The 15678-nt window shown below is 42.3% G+C and overlaps 2 protein-coding genes across 4 annotated transcripts in view; one reads left to right on the forward strand and one right to left on the reverse strand.

Annotated features, from left to right (window-relative positions):
- LOC130297303 (uncharacterized) overlaps nt 1-15678 on the forward strand; it is a 194104-nt gene that overhangs the window by 138610 nt on the left and 39816 nt on the right. The window lies entirely within an intron of this gene.
- The window catches only part of LOC130296968 (zinc finger protein OZF-like), a 71703-nt gene continuing 68048 nt past the window's right edge, over nt 12024-15678 (reverse strand). For all 3 annotated transcript variants that reach the window (XM_056549074.1, XM_056549084.1, XM_056549094.1), the window contains one exon: nt 12024-13760. In XM_056549074.1, the coding sequence (XP_056405049.1) occupies nt 12700-13760 (1061 nt within the window). In that variant the 3' untranslated portion in view covers nt 12024-12699. The remainder of the gene's footprint in view (nt 13761-15678) is intronic.

Raw genomic sequence — 15678 nt, forward strand, 5'->3', positions numbered from 1 at the left:
CAGGTACAGGGGAAAGTGCTTTAATAGACGCGTCTTCTGCTCTTCAGGGATATGATGCTGCTGACATGACAGGTTGACTTTGATCAGTGTCATCCTCATGAGGTCTCTTATGGCCACCTACATGCCTGGATCCACCACATTAGCCAGTACTGAATAGCTCTGCTGGGGTCTTATTTTTCAAATGCAGGTCCTTCCATTTTAATGAAAACCCCCGTTCTGCCTCTGCTGTGGAAACACTTATCATCATCTCCACAACCTTCAATATATTACACAGGGTCGATGGCTTTCTTGATAACACTGAAGACTATGCAGGCAAAATGGTTATTTTTTTTATCTTTGAATTTTTTCATGTGTGTCTTAAAGGGGTATTCCAGGCAAAAAAAATTTCTTATATATCAACTGGCTCCGGAAAGTTAAACAGATATGTAAATTACTTCTATTAAAAAATCTTAATCCTTCCAATAGTTATTAGCTTCTGAAGTTTTCTGTCTAACTGCTCAATGATTATGTCACGTCCCGGGAGCTGTGCATGATCGGAGAATATCCCCATAGGAACTGCACAGCTCCCGGGACATGAGTCATCAAAAGGCAGTTAGACAGAAAACAGCAACTCAACTTCAGAAGCGAATAACTATTGGAAGGATTAAGATTTTTTAATAGAAGTAATTTACAAATCTGTTTAACTTTCCGGAGCCAGTTGATATATAAAAAAAGTTTTTGCCTGGAATACCCCTTTAAGTCCACAAAACTCTTCAAGAACAGCTTCCTTTTCCTCAGCTGAGAAAATAAAATGGAAATAACTAATCAATTCCTCAAGGTCAGCTCTGCCATATGCAGATAGTTCCTCTCTACCTTCTGGCCATGTTGTGTAGTCAAAGATGTTGAATCCACGGGATGGCATTGAATCAAAAACGGAGAACCTTTCATCAATGTAACGAATAATGTTTGCAATGAGCTGTACGTTACTCGCCTGACAATTCTTTCTCGCACCCCTCAGTAGTTTGATCTCCAAATTTCCACTCCTCAGGGTGGTACGGTGTAAAAAACGTCATGTTTTCACCTCACTCCAACTTCAAGCCCACCAATCTTAGCACACATCTTTCAATAGCAGGCTTAAAGAAGATATCCCATGCAGCAAAGTAAAAAATAAATAAATACCTAGCCATTCCATAGAATATTCACCTACCACCTCTCTGACATGTTTGTGATTTTTTATCCGCCCCCCATTCACCGGCTATTCAGCTCATAAATTCCAGTTACTTCCTGGTTATGGTGGCTATGCCTGTGATCTCAGAGACTACATTTCCCTGCATGCACTGCTCACATTTCCTGCTCTCAGCTGCCTGAGCAGAGAGCTTGTTACCTCCCCTAACTTATGTTAGTCACTCCCACATAACACTGAGCTCCAATCATAGCCCTATACAGCAGGGTGGCCACGAGGAAACAAAATGTAATCTCAGTGCTCAGAGAGAGGGACCCTGGAATTGAAGCTGCAGTTTTACACTGTAAAATCACTCCCTCCCCCTCCCCTCTGCTTCTCTCAGTGAAACAGCTTTACACTGGCACAATCACCTCCCCCCTGCTCTGCACTCCTCTCCTCCTCAGCTCTAGCCCCGTAAATCTCTCTCTCCCAGTTCTCAGTGTGACAGCTCTACTCTCGCAGCTCCCTCTCCCCAGTTCTCAGTGTGACAGCTCTACACTGGCAGCTCCCTCCCCTCCATTCTCAGTGTGACAGCTCTACTCCGGCAGCTCCCTCTCTCCCTCCCTTCCATTCTCAATGTGACAGCTCTACTCTCGCAGCTCCCTCCCCTCCATTCTCAATGTGACAGCTCTACACTGGCAGCTCCCTCTCTCCCTCCCCTCCATTCTCAGTGTGACAGCTCTACACTGGCAGCTTCCTCTCTCCCTCCCCTCCATTCTCAGTGTGACAGCTCTACTCTCGCAGCTCCCTCCCCTCCATTCTCAGTGTGACAGCTCTACACTGGCAGCTCCCTCTCTCCATCCCCTCCATTCTCAGTGTGACAGCTCTACTCTCGCAGCTCCCTCTCTCCCTCCCCTCCATTCTCAGTGTGACAGCTCTACACTGGCAGCTCCCTCCCCTCCCCCCTCTGTTATCAGTGTAAAAACATTAGCAAGGAGAGGGGAGAGAATCAGCCTGTTTGCTGGGGCTGCTATGATCTGAATCAGCCTGCATATAGGCAGTGCTGCTCAGCCAATCACTGCAGAACAGAGGGAGGACAGTGTGAATATTCATCAGATGGGAGGGGCTAAGGCCGAGCACAGGGAGCTCTCTGCAGCACAGAGGTTTTCTGGGTAATTGTCACGTCACAGCCCCGGGATGCTGCTGATAACAGCCTGAATAGGGGGTCGCAAGTCATGAAAACCTGGAACAGCTGAACTTCCTGTCAGACAGAAGAATGCAGAAAAAGCTTGTTTCCAAGCAGTATTGGTAATGGAAGTGATTTACAAACCTATATAACTTTACCCGTTAGATTGTAGATGTGCGACCATGCCTGTTTTTTCTACCTGAATTCACATTGTGTTTTCTATCCCCTCTTTTTTTTTAACATGTGTCTGCACTCTTCCCCACCCCCTCAGCCCAACCCTATATAAGTAGTAGTTAGCTACACAAGGGCCATTTCTTTCCTAGCAGCCTCCCAGTCTGACTGGGAGAGCATGGTTAGTGAGCTGTAGCACCCTGTTCACACTGGTGTGGTGCTGTGCGGCGTCTGTTGCTGCCGTGGCGCCGTGGTCATTAGATTGAAAAAATTCTGACAGCTGAGATACAGGCTCAAGAATATCTCTCAAAATGTATTGGGTATAGAGAAAATGTACATTTATTGATCACGTTTTTGTGGGTCCCAGAGGGGGGAATTGGAAAAAAATGCTGGCACAAAGGGAGATCCAGTGGATTTTTAAACTTAAGACAGTTTATCCCCTTGGCCTCAATGATTCCTTGAGCTTTGCCCCCTTTTTATAACACCATCATCATCTGCGCTTCGTGCTGAATATTTTTTCTGTTACATCTTTACCTGTCCATTTTTTCTGTGACTGTCCATGGCTTGGCTTTGACAGTTTTTTTTTTATGTGTTTTTATTTTTGTTTTTAACCGGTTTATTTGTATCTTTGTTTCAGTATTCGTCTTCACGTCCTCAAGCCGCCACCTATCCTGCCATTTGTGATCATCATCAGCCACTCAACATGTGTAATCCTGTTCTTGTTCCATCCATGTATTTGAGTCTAGACTCATTTATGTATGTATATGTAGGTTACTATCAACTCATGCCCTTGCACTTTATTATCATGTACCGTTTTCTATTTTGGTACCATAGCAGTATGTACCTATGCCCATGTACCCTATTATGTAATATTGCCATATCAAGTGATGCCAGACTTTATTTTATTTACTTTTTCACATATTTATACTTATACACACAGGAAGTATCTAAAAAAAACTTTTTGTACCACACAGTGATAATTATTTATTTATATACACATCACTATACTGCACATAGGATACATAGGATTTTTATCATTTCACATCACCTTATCTATTCCACACATTCACCGTCACATCACCATAATTTTATCCATTTAGTACACTATTTTATTTCATAATATTAAGTTGCCAACAGTGGGATTTTCATTTCCATCTTTCAGAAGTTCACATAGTTCTATGTTATAATTATCAATTCATTACTATCGCACCTATACTAGTTTTACACTCATGTATGCATATGTACATGTGTGTTCATATCTGCATGGATGTTACGCCGAGCGCTCCGGGTCCCCGCTCCTCCCCGGAGCGCTCACAGCGTTCTCCTGCCCGCAGCGCCCCGGTCAGACCCGCTGACTGGGTGCGCTGCGATAATGTCTCTAGTCGGGATGCGATTCGCGATGCGGGACGCGCCCGCTCGCGGTGCGCATCCCGACCCGCTTACCAGACTCGCTCCCCGTCTGTGCTGTCCCGGCGTGCGCGGCCCTGCTCCCTAGGGCGCGTGGGCGCCGGGTCTTTGCGATTTAAAGGCGATTTAAACACTGATTGGCGCATGGGTTTTAATTAGTGTCTGCACCTGTGCACTTCCCTACTTATACCTCACTTCCCCTGCACTCCCTCGCCGGATCTTGTTGCCATTGTGCCTGTGAAAGCGTTTCCTTGTGTGTTCCTAGCCTGTGTTCCAGACCTCCTGCCGTTGCCCCTGACTACGATCCTTGCTGCCTGCCCTGACCTTCTGCTACGTCCGACCCTGCTCTTGTCTAATCCCTTGTACCGCGCCTATCTCAGCAGTCAGAGAGGTTGAGCCGTTGCCGGTGGATACAACCTGGTTGCTACCGCCGCTGCAAGTCCATCCCGCTTTGCGGCGGGCTCTGGTGAAAACCAGTAGCAACTTAGCACCGGTCCACCAACACGGTCCACCCCAATCCCTCGCTGACACAGAGGATCCACCTCCAGCCTGCCGAATCCTGACAATGGACATACACTAGTCAGTTCATGAACATCAATTAATTTGCAGTATTCACTATTATTATCCATCACTATTATATTTAATTTATGATCACATGGGTTCACTATTATTCACCCATCACCAATTTATCAATATCAATGTTATTATTTAATGATGTGTTTATTGCTTTTTAAGATATTTCTATAGGGTAGAGTTTATTAATTATTCTATTTATTTATTAATTATTATGATTAGTTTGTCTGACACTGTGCCTCTGTGTGGGCACCATTAAATGTTATTAATTTTTATTCACTTTCTTTTGCATGAATTTTTCTTTGCTTAATATTGCATCCCGTCTCTTTCACTCTATTTCACACTCTCACTTGCACTCTCCTCACTTATTTACCTTATTTTTTCTGCGCATGCGCGAGTGTCCTGAGCTCCGATCATGTGATACAATATCACATGATCGGATACTGCTGAGGTCCTTGAATTACGTCTACGGGCCGCGCTTGCGCTCTGCTGCCAGTATGCTCCGACGGGCACTGGCGGCGGTTGCGCACGCGCGAAATGATCCGGCGGTATCACATGATCAGACTTGATCATGTGATTTCCCACTATCCGGAAACACGCAGGTAGCATTCCGGAAGTGGGACTATATGGCGCCAGCGATGCAGGGGTAGGTAACCACAATACTATTGGAGGGCATTAGGCATACGCCATTCCAGTTATTTTATAGGACAGTCAGCATGCCAATTAGATGTAGTGGCATTGTGATTGGGTCATCAGTACTACTTAAGGCAGGATATGGTGCTGGATAGCCACACCCCCTGAGGAAGCATTGTAGAAAGCAAAACGATTGTTGGGGTTGGTATGTATGGTCTGGCATCCTTAACCCCTTAAGGACCAAGGACGTACCGGTACGTCCTTGGTCCTGCTCCCGTGATATAACGCGGGGTTACACGGTAACCCCGCATCATATCACGGCGGGCCCGGTGTTATAGTGAAGCCGGGACCCGCCGCTAATAGCGCGTGGCGCGTTATTAACCCTTTAGCCGCGCGCTCAAAGCTGAGCCACGCGGCTAAAAGTGAAAGTAAAAACTGCCGGTTAGCTCAGTGGGCTCTTCGGGATAGCCGCAGCTAAATCGCGGCATCCCGAACAGCTTACAGGACAGCTGGAGGATCCCTACCTGCCTCCTCGCTGTCCGATCGCCGAATGACTGCTCAGTGCCTGAGATCCAGGCATGAGCAGTCAAGCGGCAGAATCATCGATCACTGGTTTCCTATGAGAAACCAGTGATCAATGTGAAAGATCAGTGTGTGCGCAGTCCGTATGGAAGCTATAACACTGCAAAAAAAAACACATAAAAAAAAAAGTGTAAATAAAAATATATGGTATCACCGCGTGCGGAAATGTCCGAATTATAAAAATATATCGTTAATTATACCGCTCGGTCAATGACGTACGCGCAAAAAAATTCCAAAGTCCAAAATAGTGCATTTTTGGTCACTTTTTATGCAAAAATGGTACCGTTAAAAAATTCAGATCACGGCGCAAAAAATGAGACCTCATACCGCCCCATACGCGGGGAAAAAAGTTATAGGGGTCAGAAGTTGACAATTTTAAACATATAAATTTTCCTGCATGTAGTTATGATATTTTCCAGAAGTACGACAAAATCAAACCTATATAAGTAGGGGATCATTTTAACCGTATGGACCTACAGAATAAAGATAAGGTGTAATTTTTACCGAAAAATGTACAACGTAGAAACGGAAGCCCCCAAAATTTACAAAACTGCGTTATTTTTTTCAATTTTGTCGCACAATGATTTTTTTGTTCCGTTTCACCGTAGATTTTTGGGAAAAATGACTGATGTCATTAAAGTAGAATTGGTGGCGCAAAAAATAAGCAATCATATGGATTTTTAGGTGCAAAATTTTAAGAGTTATGATTTTTTAAAGGAAAGGAGAAAAAAAACGAAAATGCAAAAACGGAAAAAACCCCGGTCCTTAAGGGGTTAATACGCTCTGGACACTTTCTTATACTGCATTCTTGTTTATACTTATCCAGTTCTGCTTAGCAGTTTACTGTTCTGTGGTCCCCCCTGTGTATGTTCAGGCACTGTTAGTGATAACTATATGTTATCCTTCTTTTGCTGCTATTTCCAGTTCATCCATTGATCCATACCCATCTATCTATAGTATTCCAGTGTCTTATAGTGATGTCCGTGTATTCATTATGTTCTATGTATGTTTTTTTTAACTTGATACCTAATAAAGTACAATCATGTTTTATTATCATTTTTTCTTGGTTCTTGTGCAAGGTGTTCAGTTTTGGTGTTGCTTTTTTATTTTCTTGTTTGAACCATGAACAGCATTCCAAGTGAGCTTTGCTTGTTTCATGAGCTTCATGAGCTTGTTTCATGAGCTTTGATTGGTTCAACACGAAATTTATCACAGCCAGTTACAAATGCATTCCTTCCTGATCCAGAGTAGCTCATGGCTATAGTAGGGTATTTTAGGCAAATTTCTCAGTACATCTTTTCTTCCCCTTGGATCTCCTTTAAAACAAGCCATGGCCAGGAATCTTTCCAGTGAGGTTGAAAAGATCTCTTTCTCGTCTGTGTCATACTTTTTGTCTTTTGACACAGAAGTAGGAGTAGGATTTGGGCTTCTGTTCTCACAGGGACTGTGAGACACATTGGCCCTCATGTACTAAGAAAATCGGGTTGTAAGTCTATCTTGCTTTCTTACCCGACTGCTTTTTTCCCCTGGTATTTATTATTATGTCGCATCCTGTTTGTCGCACATGCGTTTTGTTGGTTTTGGTTTCCAACTCCTGAGTTGTCGGGAAAAAAATCCACAACAATTCAACAAATTCGGGTTGGAAACCTTTATAAATACGTGGGAAAGCTCAGAAATGTCGGGTTACGCCCCTTTTTCGGGTTTGGGAGAATCCACATCGGGTCCGTCGGGAAAAAATGTCACATCGTGTCGCAGACTGGCACACGCAAACAAAGAAGCGCCAAAAAAACCCGACAAAACAAGTCGGGTTTAGAATAGTAAATGAGGGCCAATGCCTGTATCTTATTTGTTCTCTTTAATCCAAAATTAAGAAGACTTTGAGTCGACATAATAATCAATCAGCGGTCACGTAAGCTGTAGTGAAACCTGTATTGATGAAGACCTGGATTTCTATTCGCGTATTTCTAGTCAATATTCCTGACCTTTTCCTTCCCTGAAAAAATTTACATACTTCAGGCCCAATGAAAAAACAAAACACCACTTACCCCTCCATCGTTCCCCTGCAGCTTCATGCGCTGCTCTTCCCGCAGCTCTTATTATTTCTGTGTGTGCAGCATTATGCAGACACTGCACGCACAGGAAGCAGGGCTGATTTTAGACTAAGTGTGGCCCTAAGCTAAATTAAAAGTAGGGTCCCAAATGCTAAATGCCATATATCATACCAACAACACAGTCACATACTGTATATTTTGGTTAGTCATTATACAAAGACTAACACTACCAATAATATCCTTTTATGAAGCCCAAATTATACAGCTACACAAGAAACACCACCATTACCAACAAACTGTGACTAATAGTGGGTTATGAAAAGAAAGCTAGGCAGGCATCACTGTGACAAATAAATGGCAACACATTTTAAATAAATTATAACAGAGAAGGGAGGGGAAAATGTCTGTAAGGTTGCACATTTAAACAAAAAGCAAGGGTCAAAAAATATGACAAAAAAAAAAAAGGAAACAGCACTCACCAATGTCAAATATTTATTGTTGCTTAGATTAACACAAATTACTAGGCACAAAGTTCGTGTTCAGCATAAAAGCTGGCTGACCTGCAAGGAGAGGCTGATGAATCATTTCACAAGTTACCCACTTTCTCTAATGTTAAAGGGGTACTCCGGTGAAAACCTTTTTTCTTTTAAATCAACTGGTGCCAGAAAGTTAAACAGATTTGTAAATTACTTCTATTAAAAAAATCTTAATCCTTCCTGTACTTATTAGCTGGTGAATACTACAGAGGAAATTCTTTTCTTTTTGGAATTCTCTCTGATGACATCATGAGTCCATCACAGTGCTCTTTGCTGACGTCATTATAATAATAATAATAACTCTTTATTTATTGTTGTCCTTAGTGGGATTTGAACCAAAGGCCCCAGCGTACAAGGCAGCAGTGCTAACCACTGAGCCACCATGCTGCCCTCAGCATACACATGCTATGCACCTGCTATGCACGGTTGCTAAAATGGACAGAAATGTCAGCAGAGAGCACTGTGCTCGTGATGTCATCAGTGTTCCAAAAAGAAAGGAATTTCCTCTGTAGCATTCAGCAGCTAATAAGTACTGGAAGGATTAAGATTTTTTAATAGAAGTAATTTACAAATATGTTTAACTTTCTGGCACCAGTTGATTTAAAAGAAAAAAGGTTTTCACCGGAGTACCCCTTTAAAGAACCTAAAACTACAACTTGCCTTTGCAGAATCTGCCAAACAAATATTTAGGCTCTGTACTTTTCTGTATCATCCCCAACCTACACAAATTTCCCCACACATAAAGCCCAAAATGGTAATAATGTGGCCCATGATGTCCCATAAAGTAAAGTACCCCCTTTTGTGCCCATTACAGTGAGTGTTGTAGGTAGATCCCTCAATTACATAGGTAGGTTGTCCCCCTATTAAGTAGGAAGGCCTTCCTCATTAAAGGGGTTATCCAGCCCGCTGTGGCACCGACTCTCCTGGTCCCCTCTAATCACAGCTACTTCCTAATTCCTAGTAATATTAAGGAGACTATGCAAGTGTCAATTCAACCAGTAACCCCTTTAATGAGGAAGGCCTTCCTACTTAATAGGGGGACAACCTACCTATGTAATTGAAGGATCTACCTACACACTCACTGTAAGGTATGTCCCTTTATCAGGTAGGCAGATAGGGTTCCCCTAGTAAATAATGTCCCAGAGAGATATGTGGCCCCAGTTGATAGAAAGGGTGGGCTCCCCAAGTAGGCAGACAAAGCCCCACATAGATATGACCCCCATTAGGTATGGCTCCCCATATGAAGACAGGCCCCCAGATAGCTATGACCTCCATCAGGTAGGGCTCCCCCATATGAAGACAGGCCCCCCAGATAGATATGACCCCAATTGGGTATGGCTCCAAAGTAGGTATAGAGGCCCCAAGTAGATATGACCCCCATCATTGATGGGTATCATATCTATCTGGGGGCCTGTCTACCTACTGGGGAGCCCTACCTGATGATCAGGTAGGGTTTCCCAATAGGTTTATACAGGCCCTCAGATAGATATTACCCCCGGTATTTAAACAATTATGCCCTTTAAGAATATAGTTTTGCCACTGGTGATCAGGCAGGTCCTCATATTAGGCAAGTTTATGTCACTCACTCACTCTGAATTCACACAGGTCCGCTCACACTGTTACTGTACTTACAACTCCCTGCAGCAGTCTATAACGAGACTTCCTTGCGGGGATGCGCGCGATAGGTGACGTCATCACAGGCGCCGCACGGGTCAGCGTCCCGACGTCCTGAGCTGCATATGTGAAGATGTCACCAATCGTGCGTATCCCCGCAAGGAAGTCTCGTTATAGACTGCTGTAGGGAGTTGTAAGTACAGTAACAGTGTGAGCGGACCTGTGTGAATTCTTAGTGCTGCTTGCCCGAAGCACGGCTAAATGCCTGAAGAAATCACCTGCCCGGCGTCCGGAACTGCTTGTCCCGGGTGATAGGAATTCCACATCCCTGATACATGTATTATAGTATATACATGCATAATAGTATTATAGTATATACATGCATAATAGTATTATAGTATATACATGCATAATAGTATTATAGTATATACATGTATTACAGTATTATAGTATATACATGTATTATAGTATTATAGTATATACATGTATTATAGTATATACATGCATAATAGTATTATAGTATATACATGCATAATAGTATTATAGTATATACATGCATAATAGTATTATAGTATATACATGTATTACAGTATAGTTTATACAGTGGGGATCAAAAGTTTGGGCACCCCTGGTAAAAATTTGTATTAATGTGCATAAAGAAGCCAAAGAAAGATGGAAAAATCTCCAAAAGGCATCAAATTACAGATTAGACATTCTTATAACATGTCAACAAAAGTTAGATTTTATTTCCATCATTTACACTTTCAAAATAACAGAAAACAAAAAAATGGCGCCTGCAAAAGTTTGGGCACCCTGCAGAATTTATAGCATGCACTGCCCCCTTTGCAAAGCTGAGACCTGCCAGTGTCATGGATTGTTCTCAATCATCATCTGGGAAGACCGGGTGATGTCAGTATAAAAGGTTTTAAATGCCCAGACTCATCTGACCTTGCCCCAACAATCAGCACCATGGGTTCTTCTAAGCAGTTGTCTAAAAATCTGAAACTGAAAATAGTTGACGCTCACAAAGCTGGAGAAGGCTATAAGAAGATAGCAAAACGTTTTCAGATGTCAATATCCTCTGTTCGGAATGTAATTAAGAAATGGCAGTCATCAGGAACAGTGGAAATTAAAGCAAGATCTGGAAGACCAAGAAAAATATCAGACAGAACAGCTCACAGGATAGTGAAAAAACTATTCAAAACCCACGTTTGACTGCACAATCCCTCCAGAAAGATCTGGCAGACACTGGAGTTGTGGTACACTATTCCACTATAAAGAGATACTTGTACAAATATGGTCTTCATGGAAGAGTCATCAGAAGAAAACCTCTTCTATGTCCTCACCACAAAAATCAGCGGTTGAACTTTGCAAATGAACATATAGGCAAGCCTGATGCATTTTGGAAACAAGTTCTGTGGACCGATGAGGTTAAAATTGAACTTTTTGGCCGGAATGAGCAAAGGTACGTTTGGAGAAGAAGGGGAACAGAATTTAATGAAAAGAACCTTTGTCCAACTGTTAAGCATGGGGGTGGATCAATCATGCTTTGGGGTTGTATTGCAGCCAGTGGCACAGGGAACATCTCACAAGTAGAAGGAAAAATGGATTCAATAACATTTCAGCAAACTTTGGATGCTAACTTGATGCCATCTGTGAAAAAGCTGAAGTTAAAGAGAGGATGGCTTCTACAAATGGATAATGATCCTAAACACCCCTCAAAATCCACGGGGGATTACATCAAGAGGCGTGAACTGAAGGTTTTGTCTTGGCCTTCACAATCTCCTAACCTCAACATAATTGAAAATCTATGGATAGACCTTAAAAGAGCAGTGCGTGACAGACAGCCCAGAAATCTCAAAGAACTGGAAGACTTTTGTAAGGAATAATGGGCAAAGATACCTCAAACCAGACTTGAAAGACTCTTGGCTGGCTACAAAAAGCATTTACAAGCTTTGATACTTGCCAAAGGGGGTAGTACAAGATATTAACTCTGCAGGGTGCTCAAACTTTTGCAGACGCCATTTTTTTGTTTTCTGTTATTTTGAAAGTGTAAATGATGGAAATAAAATCTAACTTTTGTTGACATATTATAAGAATGTCTAATCTGTAATTTGATGCCTTTTGGAGATTTTTCTTGATGCACATTAATACAATCTTTTTTTATTTTTTTACAACAAATATACAAATTTTTACCTGGGGAGCCCAAACTTTTGATCCCCACTGTACCTGTATTATAGTATATGCATGTATTATAGTATATACATGTACGTCACAGCCCTATGTAATTGGGAACCATCTTGCGGCCACTCAATTCAGCGTTCTATTGCAGAGAGAGAGGGACAGAGAGCAGTGTGTTGCACAGAAAAGCATTGTTACAGCAGCGATTCACCTCAAGCTTAAATCCAGCCTAGAAGCACTGATAGGGAAGGGAGAGAGATTGAGAGAGAAAGTGCAATTTTGGGTGTAGTACACAGCGACTGTGTGCTGCAGCACTGGTGTGTACAACATTTGAAAATAGTAGCCAGCCAGTTAGGGTGAGCAGAGCACTAAAAGCCATAATCACCTTCTTAGCAAAGGTTTTTTCAAATTCACACGTAAGGTTAACACATGCAAGGATCTCAGAGAGAGCAGGGACAACTGGAGACTTCCATTTTCTAGTGATACCTAGTTTTGTAGACATAAGAAGGTTAAAAGAAAACTTTTATTAACAATTGGGAACAAGTTTGGAGATGCAGTATATGATATATGTATAAATGTCAGATATCCTATGTACATGGTTAATATATAGATGTGTTATCTGCATCATTTATTGCTCTGAATTGTCTTCTCTCCTGTGTGAATTCTTAGATGTTTGATAAGATGTGGTTTCTGAATAAAATATTTACCACATTCTGAACAAAAAAATGGTCTCTCTCCTGTGTGAATTCTTAAATGTGTAAAAAGATTTGATTTTCTAGTAAAACATTTTTCACATTCTGTGCATGGAAATGGCTTCTCTACTGGGTGGGTTATTTGAGGTTTATCCTGACCTGATTTGTGAGTAAACATCTTACCACATTCTGAACTTGAAAATGGCTTCTTTCTTGTGTGAGTTTTTTTATGTTGATCAAGATGTGATTGGTCAGTAAAACATGTCCCATATTTTGAACATAAAAGCATCTCTCCTGTGTGCATTTTTTGATGCTTGACAAGAACAGATTTCTGAGTAAAACGTTTTCCACATTCTGAACATGAAAATGGCTTCTCTCCTGTGTGAGTTCTTTGATGTTTAACAAGGACTGATTTCTGAGTAAAACGTTTTCCACATTCTGAACATGAAAATGGCTTCTCTCCTGTGTGAAATCTTTGATGTAACACTAGATTTGATTTCCGAGTAATACATTTCCCACATTCTGAACATGCAAAAGGCTTCTCTTTTGTGTGAATGTTTTGATGTTGAATAAGATCTGATTTATAAGAATAACATTTTCCACATTCTGAACAAGAAAATGGCTTTTCCCCTGTGTGAGTTATTTGATGTCTAACAAGGACTGATTTCTGAGTAAAACATTTTCCACATTCTGAACATGAAAATGGTTTCTCTCCTGTGTGAGTTCTTTGATGTATAACAAAAGAGTATTTCCAAGAAAAACATTTCCCACATTCTGGACATGAAAATTGCTTCTCCTTATTTTGTTTAACAGACTGAGATGAATGAGAAGACAGGACGGGTATAACAGGATGAGATGAGAGATTTTGGCTGTGAAGGGCTGAGGGTGTATCTGGGATAATGGAATGTTCTTCATATGTATCTTGTGTGATATCATCATCTGCTTTATAATCTGAAGATATAAGATTCTCCTCTGATCTCCTGGTACAGTCATCTGCCAAGAAGAAAACAGATTTCATTTTTGAGTAATAACCTTAACCCCCTTGACGACCAGCATTTAAATTTTTTTCCCTTCTCGCTTTATTAGGCCCATAACTTATTTTTTTCATCTATAGGGCCATATGAGAGTTTGTTTTTTGCGGTACCAATTGTACTTTGTAACGATACCATTCATATCACCATAAAATATACTGCAAAACAAATTAAATGAACAAGAATAAAATTTAGCAAATTTGGGGGTGGTATCATTTTATGCCATTTACTGGGCAGTGAAATTGCCATGTTATGTTTATTCATCAGGCCAGTGCAATCACAATTTGTATAGTTTTTTCCAAGTTTTAGTACTTTTAACCTCTTGCGGATGCTGGGTGTACAGGTATGCCCCAGTCCTTAAGGACGCAGGGTATACAGACATGCCCTACAGATTTCCAGTCAGTGCCACCTGCCGGACAGTGGCCGGAGCGGGATGCGCCTGCTGAATCCATTCAGGCATCCCGTCTCATCGCCGACGGGGGGGGGGGGCAGGTAATTGTGGGGGGTTTTGTCTTGCCATATTGGAGATCGCTGCAAATCGCCGGTCATTTCAGACCGGTGATTTGCAGCGATTCTGGGTCAATTGGGTCTCAGGTGACTCAATGACCCGGAAAAAGAAGGCGATCAGCGTTGTATTATACCACTGTACTGGAAGGTGGTAGTGTTGCCACCCTCCAGGACAGCTGTGATTGGGCAGTTGGAACAACCGCACCAATAGACGGTCCGAGCCACCACCAGCAGGGCCAGTGCTGTGTGGACAGACTGTACCTCTGTGGGCGGCCTGCACTCACCGTTGTTAGTGATTTATCACTGATCAGAGGTTTTTTTGGGGTTCAGGTGGGTAATATTTTTTGGGTGTTTTAGCATTTTTATTTTTTACTTTTCGGATTTATTGTGTGGGGGGTCTGTGCTAGTTACCACATCCACTGTTCTGGGCTGAGTGGCCAGACCCCCCACTTACACAGACGCAACACTGATTTGATCAACACTTTTTTTTTGGCACAAGGCTCAGTGAAAGAAAAAAAACTTTCCTTTTTTTTAGTTTAGTTTTATTTAAAGTTTTTCTCTTTTAGGTGGTGGGTTAGGGCAGGTTGGGGTAGGTTAGGGTAGGTAGTCAAGCACCACACCACATGCAGCACACACACCAATGAGGTTTTCCAACACATACAGTAGGGAAATGGCCCGCAGGGGAGGAGGAGGCATAAGCCTTACTTGCCTCCAACACTGAAAGCTTCAGTGAGGATGAGGAAGACCCCACCTCCCTTATTTCTTCATTGTCCTCCTCATCATCATCTAGTGATGATGGGCAACCAAGGTGGTGGAGGTGCCGCCATGCGAGGCTGCAAACCTCCTCTGCTCCTGATCCTGTGCCACATGCTAATACGAGTCACCCTGGCGCTCGTACTATTCAGACCCCCCAGCCAAATTTAGTGGTGCTCTGTACCTGTGAACTTGTCTGAGCTCAGCCAGCGGACCAGGAGCCCATGATTTCTGAGTTTGTTTGCGACTCAGGAATTGATTGACATCGTCGGGTTCACTGAAATATATATTTTTTAATTTATTTCGGTGACGACTTTATCAATCTGATGGTTGAGCAGACGAACCTGTACACCCAACAGTTTGTCACCGCAAACCTGGGCTCTATTTTTGGCTAGCCCCAGTGGCTGGTTCCCAGTAAATGCAGCCGAAATGAGGACATTTAGGGGCCTCGTGCTGCATATGGGTCTAGTCAAAAAACCTAGTGTTAGCAGTACTGGAGTGGGGATGTCCTCTACCAGACCCCACTCTACAGTATGGCCATGACACGTCCCTAGTTAGAGGTCATACAAAAATCTTTGCATTATGCTGATAATTAGGGATCGACCGATATCGTTTTTTCA

Source organism: Hyla sarda, chromosome 1 (assembly GCF_029499605.1).
Source record: "Hyla sarda isolate aHylSar1 chromosome 1, aHylSar1.hap1, whole genome shotgun sequence".
Lineage (NCBI taxonomy): Eukaryota > Metazoa > Chordata > Amphibia > Anura > Hylidae > Hyla > Hyla sarda.